The sequence below is a fragment of the Myotis davidii genome, unplaced genomic scaffold, assembly GCF_000327345.1.
Source record: "Myotis davidii unplaced genomic scaffold, ASM32734v1 scaffold159, whole genome shotgun sequence".
Taxonomy (NCBI): Eukaryota; Metazoa; Chordata; class Mammalia; order Chiroptera; family Vespertilionidae; genus Myotis; species Myotis davidii.
Genome location: NW_006291231.1, coordinates 5,851,852 through 5,859,036, shown reverse-complemented (window position 1 = coordinate 5,859,036; position 7,185 = coordinate 5,851,852). Strand labels below are relative to the sequence as shown.

The 7,185-nt window shown below is 36.0% G+C and overlaps 1 protein-coding gene across 1 annotated transcript in view; it reads left to right on the top strand.

Moving 5' to 3' along the window:
- Positions 1-7,185, top strand: part of SRFBP1 (serum response factor binding protein 1) — a 67,650-nt gene that overhangs the window by 59,161 nt on the left and 1,304 nt on the right. Inside the window, exons 5-7 of the mRNA XM_006764397.2 lie at positions 1,903-1,984; positions 2,991-3,468; positions 4,527-4,564. Coding sequence (XP_006764460.1) covers positions 1,903-1,984; positions 2,991-3,468; positions 4,527-4,564 — 598 coding nt within the window. The remainder of the gene's footprint in view (positions 1-1,902; positions 1,985-2,990; positions 3,469-4,526; positions 4,565-7,185) is intronic.

Here is a 7,185-nt window from a genome sequence, read left to right as displayed (position 1 = left end):
CCAACTATCAACCGTTATTGTTCTAGGCACTGGGTCTAAGCAGGGGTGGAGAATGTCTGGCCCACGGGCCATATAAGGCCTGCAAAATCATTTGGTCTGGCCCTGCCAAGGCATTAGGGATGAGTTAATTAACTGTTTGACCAAATACAGCAGGCTAATTTTTAAGTTGATAATTTTGTATGGCCCTCGAAAATGTTATATATAACCAAATGGCCGTTGGCAGAAAAAAAAGGTTCCCCGAATCTGGTCTACAGCAATGAAGAAGATAAAGTGTCTGCCTTACTGATATGCAAATATCTGCACTGGCATGAAGTATTAGGTGATGTGAAATAAATGAGGAATGATGGAAAGCGTTGTGTTAGTTTAGGCAACATTTTAGCAGAGACCTGAATACAGTGAGATGATCAACTATATATATATATATATATTTGGGAGTAGAGTATTCCAGGTAGGGAAGATCTTGCAATGGAAAAGCCTAAGTGTCAAGAACAGATAACACGATCTGGTTATATTTTAAAAGCTCACTGTGACTGTTAGAGGGAAAATTGGCTGTAGGGGAGCAAAATGCTAAAGAGAGTGACCAGGTATGAAATTATTGCATTTGTCCAATTGAGAAGACCATTGGTGAGTTGGTGAAAGGTAGTAAGAGTAGAAATGGTAAGAAGTGAGTATATTTTGTGTTGGAACCATACGATTTGCTGAAGGATTAATTATGAGATATGAAGGAAAAATACAATAGAAGAATTCTTAGAGTTTTAGGCTTGTGTAACCAGAAAAGTTAAAATTACGTACAATAAGAGGGGAAAGCCCTAACTGGTTTGGCTCAGTGGATAGAGCGTCGGCCTGCGGACTCAATGAGGGTCCCAGGTTCGATTCCAGTCAAGGGCATGTACCTCGGCTACGGGCAAATCCTCAGTAGGGGGCGTGCAGGAGGCAGCTGATCGATGTTTTCCTCTCATTGATGTTTCTAACTCTCTATCCCTCTCCCTTCCTCTCTGTAAAAAATCAATAAAATATTTAAAAAAAATAAGATGGGAAAGTCTATAGTAAAAGTGGGCTTGAGAAGAAAATCCAAGAATTATACAACTATCAAGGAGGTGGTTGGATATATGAATCTGTAGCCCAAGTTAAAACTGGAAGTAGAAATTTGGAAGTTGTTAGCCTACAGATGATATTTAAAGCAGTTAACCCGCATTATGAATTTTCTAAATTCTTAAATACATTAAATATGGTGTGTAATATGTTCCTATTCAGTCATCATCAAATATTTATAAAGTTTTGGCTGTAAGCCAGGAACTGTAGTGTAAGGTTCTGAGAATGCAATAGTGATATTGGACATTCAAAGTATAAATATAGAGGATTAGATAATTTCTAGGTGTATATTAAATGGAAGTTCAAACATATAGTCATAAGTTATATCACCGAGCTTAATACTATATATCATTTGATTCCTTCATATTAATTTAGTCTTAACTTGATCTTTTCAGTTCTTTGAAAGCAGGAGCTATATTATACTTTAAAAAATACATATATTTTTTATTGATTTCAGAGAGGAAGGAAGAGGGAGAGAGATAGAAACATCATTAATGAGAGAGAGTCACTGATTGGCTGCCTCCTGCACACCCCTTATGGGGGATTGAGCCCACAATCAGGGCATGAGCCCTTGACTAGAATCGAACTTGGGACCTTTCGGTCTGCAGGCTGACGCTCTACCCACTGCGCCAAACCAGCTTGAGCGATATATTTTTTTATACTTTTAAAAAATCACATGTAATGCCTACCACAATTTTAGAAAGACATTAAGTACCCAAACAATATTTATTCATTGATTACACAATAATTAAAATTATCCAAGGACAGTAGTTTTTTTATCAGCGTGAATTTTATTGTTTCAATTTGCAGCCTGAATCTACTGCGACTGAAAGAGCAATTGCCCGATTAGCAATGCACCCTCTTCTGAAGAAAAAAATAGATATGCTTAAAGGTATGAATTAAAGCCCTGTACTTATTAATGCATTTGTGCATATTATTTTGAAAAATGGCTGTTGATTTATTTGTGTTTTTGGTTCATTTGCCTTTCATGGACCTTTTCTGTTATAAATATCTCTTTCAAATATTTCCATATGTATGGGTAGAGGCTTGAAAATATGGAAAGTATCTGATACCTAAACAATTATCTAACTATCAAGAAGGTGGTCTGTAGCCCACATTAATTCATATTTTTTTCTAAATTCTAATATTTGAATATATGTAATATATATTCATGATTATATTGAATACAATTGATTTTCTAATTATTGATGTAATTCATATTATTTTTGATGTGTCTACTACTTAGCCATATGATTTTCATTTATGTGCATGTGTATTATAAAATGTATTGAAAGAATTAAATGCTTTTGTCACAGATTGGAAGATATTTTTTTATGTCTGAAAGCCAATTCATAATGCTCTACAATTATATCAGTGCATTATTCCTATAGAAATTAAAGTTATCATTTTATTTATTTGCATTCAGTAAAGTTTTTACTGTTCTTCAAGACTCCAAGGCATAAAATGATGGGTTTTTCTCATTTTATGTTTTAAATGGTTACTCCTGAGCTTTCTTACTCGAAGTTTGGTTTTTAGAAAGTCAGTAGCTTTCTTTATAAATTCGGACTGTTCGTTATATATATATACTCATGCATCACTTAACAACAGGAATAACATTCCGAGAAATGCATCATTAGGCGATTTCATAATTATGCAAACTCCATTCAGGGTACTTACACAATTAGATGGTATGGCCTCCTACACACCTAGACTCCATTATAATGTCATGTATGGCGTCCATTGTTGATGGAAATGTCATTATGTGGGGCGTGATTGTATTTAATGTAATGTATAAATTAGCCCAAGTGTTCCTAAATAATATAAGGAATATTATACTAAACATTGATATTTTGTGTTGTTTCAGTGTTGAAACAAGTTGTGTGCTATTTTTCTTGCAGCTGCCGTCAAAGCCTTCAAAGATGCAAGACAGAATGATGCTGAAGTTAAGTTATCAAGGAATGCTTCAGAAAAAAATCATTCCAAGGACACTTCATGTTCAAATGATAATGCCATTAAGTTGCAGCATGAAGGTGCTGTTATCAGTGAGCAAAGTGATGGAGAGGAATCACATGAAGAAGAGCAGGAGTATTTTGATGATAGCACAGAAGAAAGGTTTTACAAACAGTCTTCCATGTCCGAGGACAGTGATAGTGGAGATGACTTCTTTATTGGGAAAGTCAGACGGACACGAAAGAAGGAAAGTAATTGTCCTTCTTCAGTTTTGGAACAAAAATCTCCCAAAAAAGTGTTCCCTGAAGAAGATATACTTGAAACCCGTGAGAGTATAAGAAATGTCAGAAACAAGCCAAGTACAGAAGCAAGGAAGTTTGAATCAGTGTTTTTCCATTCTTTATCTGGATCTAAAAGCTCTAGAAGGTAATTATATTTTTGTATTCTGAAATAATTATTAGTTTTTAATTTTTAAAAATATTACATATTTATATATCCTAATAGTGAAAGAAGAGACTACCTCCCCTCCACAATTCTAGTTTATTCAAACTACATCCTGTGACTTGGCTCTCTCCCACTTTATATTAGGATAATATATACAAAAACACAAATGTCAATGACACATTTATATCCAGCTTCATAAGAAAATGAGATGTTATAGCCAAATAATTTTTCTAGCTAATTTAAGTTTATCCCTTCAATTACCAAAGTTTTGAAACTTTGAATTAGCTTTTGATAAATAACTTTTAAAAATGTCTCACATAGTTCACTCTTTAAACAAAACTTAATGAATAAAAATATGGTGGTTTTTGTTGTTGTTTTGTTTCGGTTAACCTATGGCCATTATTATAACCATCCATCATTTTATTATGTATTTCTATTTCAGTACAGCTGCTTGCACTAACACCAGAGTTTTTCCAGAATGCTTTTTTATGTTTGTTGAGGCTGCTGTCTCTGTCTCTGCTATTAAATACCACTTTTCACAGCTGTTCTGTTTTAAAATAAGTTTATTTTCATTTGTAATTTTAATCAGGTAGGGGTATCTTTAGACATGGTAAGCTTATTTCTTCATTATTAGCTATTTTCTTCAGTGAACTGTTTTTCTATATATTTAGAGGTCAGGGATCATTTTAATACAATAGAAAACTGTTATTGAAAGAAGTTTAAGAGTATGGAAGCTGTAGCCGGTTTGGCTCAGAGGATAGTACCTACTTGACACCATACATAGCATTCCCTCTGCTATACTTTATATGTCTGTGACTGCTTTATAACCACCAATATGGACTTTTTAATCCCTTCATTTTTTTCATCCAGTCCCCCAAACCTGTCCCCTCTGGCAGTCATCAGTCTGTTCTCTATATCTCTGTGTTTGTTCTTTAGATTCACATGTAAGTGAAATCATATGGTATTTATCTTTCTCTGACTGTTAAATCAGAAGATTTACTTATCTTTTAAAAATCCTAATGATGTTTTTCTTCTTTTAGAAATTACAGAGAACAGGCACCAAAAAGTAACACCCCAGGTATGTTATTAATGGCTGGGTAACCTCCATATACAATAAAGCAATGCTTTGTCAAAGTGGAAGGATGAAAAATTCTCATTGTTCAATAGCCTCAATGAATTATGTACCCACAGAAATGGAACTAGAGCATCTTATAATTACCATCTTATAATTAATTTAAGTTGTTGTATTTCCCTATGTCCTGCCATTGGGAAAGATATAGACAAAACTTATTAGGAAATTGGGTGTATTTAATTTATCTTGAACTAAATTAATGCATTCTTTAATTATTATATGAGCTATATCTTAGTCAACACTGTGCTGTTAAACATTCAGTAACAAGTATGTTACTTTCCGGATTGAGAGTAAAATCAAAGTTTTTGGTGTGTTTTTTCTTTTTTAATCCTCACCTGAGGACATACTTAGAGAGAGGAAAGGGAGAGAGAGAGAGAGAGAAACTTTGATCTGTTGCCTTCTGTATATGTCCCAACTGGAGACCTAACCCACAACCCAGGTGTGGGCTCTGACCAGGAATCACACCAGCAAACTTTTAGTGTACAGCACGACACTCAACCAGCTGAGCCACTCTGGCCAACTCAAAGTGTTTTAAATTAATTTATAACAAATCAAGTTTAATATATTTGGGTCGGCTGACTTCTATGCATATTCCAAACTCTCACTGATTTAAAAACAATAAAAATTTGTTTCTCACTCACATCACAGTCCAGCATGAATCAGCAGAGAGGCTATGTTTCACATAGTCATTCAAGGATAAAGTTTCATTTGGATTCTTCCTCTTGCAGTTCCCAGATATTCTCCATTTGGCCAACAGAAGGGAATAAAGTACATGGAAAATTTTGCAGAAGGTTATCATGGGCCAGGCCTGAAGTGGCAGAAATCAGTTCTGTTATCATTTCATTAGCCAAAATTCATTTATATGACCCCATATCTAGCCACATGGGAGTTAAGAAATGCAGACTGACTCTGTGGCTAGATAAAATAAATAAAGTGGAATTTCTTGAACAGATAATCACGTAATCACCATCCTTTTGATCACCAGATGCCCTTTTTTTTCCTCCCACACGTAGAGCACACTGACCTCCTTCCCAACAAAGCCAACCCAAAGGCTCATCCAGCTCAGCCCAGGATTATTCAGTGATGCTGTGGTGCAGCAGCATCCACAGAACAGTCATGGATGTGGCTGCTCTGAGTTTAGTGACCTGTACATTAAAAAAACAAACTGGCCCTGGCCCTGGCCACTGGCTCACTTGGTTGAATGTTGTCCAGTGTACCAAGGGTTCACTGGTTGGATTCCCAGTCAAGGCAAATGCCTAGGTTTCAGGCTCTGTCCCCAGTAGGGGGTATGCAGTAGGCAGCCGATTGATCTTGCACTCTCACATTAATGTTTCTTTTTTTCTCTCTCTTCCTCTCCCTCCCTCCCTCTAAATATAAATAAAAATATTTTTTAATAAAACATAAAAATTTGGCACTAGCTTAGCAGTTCATTGATAGATGGTAGGAAAATAGATATCTGAGACTGAAAATGAGCATTTGTATGCTAAAGATAGATAAAATGGTTAGCAATGAAAACTTAGGAAGCAGGCTTCATGTTTTTGGAGTTTGGGGGGTAAGTGATTAGAAACTATAAAAGATAAGTATACTGATGGCCCTTTGGCAATATACCACAAAAAATAAAGGAGAGACAATAGAAGCTTCCATTGGCTGTAACTCAAGTTACATGGCCTCAGTTAACTGTTGTGTGACGGGAAATACATTATGGTTGTGCACCTAGAAGGAAAAGAAGACCAAGTTTGGCAAACACAAGGCCATCTGCCTCATTTACCTTATTTTCACAAACATAGGATAACTAAACTAAAGCCACACCCATTTTTTCCCTGAGGAGACCCATGTGAAAGAGATTCTTTTTGTTTATTTTTGCTTAACTTTTTAATTCATAATACTTACCAATTTACTCACATGTGCAAATTTACTTTGCCTAATTATAAAAAATATTAGTTTAGAAATACTGTCTCATTCAAATCTGTTATCATGAAACAGTTCCACTTAACATTTAAACTTCATTCTTCATCACTAGAGCCACTCTGAGTATTATAAATTTCTGGAGCACATGGTGATTTGTATAAAATATGAATGTGTACATGATATTTTGGAAACTCTATGCAATTATTTATAAAACACCAGAGACCCGTTGCATGGATTTGTGCACCCCTGGGGTCCCTTGGCCTGGCCTGCGGGGATCAGGCCGAAACCCGCTCTCCGACGTTCCCCAAGGGGTCTTGGATTGCAAGAGGGCACAGGGCAGGCCGAGGGACCCCATCAGTGCAGGATCGGGGCTGGGGAGGGACTGCAGGAGGGCTCCAGGGCATGTCCAGCCCATCTCGCCCAGTCTGGATCAGCCAGACCCCAGCAGCAAGCTAAACTGCCGGTCAGAGTGTCTGTCTCCTGGTGGTCAGTGTGCATCATAGTTAATAGTTGAATGGTGGCTTAGGCTTTTATATATGTAGATTATCCCATTTGCTTTTAAAGGAGATCTTTAAAAGGCTTTTGATAGTGATGTCTAAATTGAAGTGGAGAAATTATGCATCCTCTGTTAAACTTAATACATCTATATTAAACTTTTT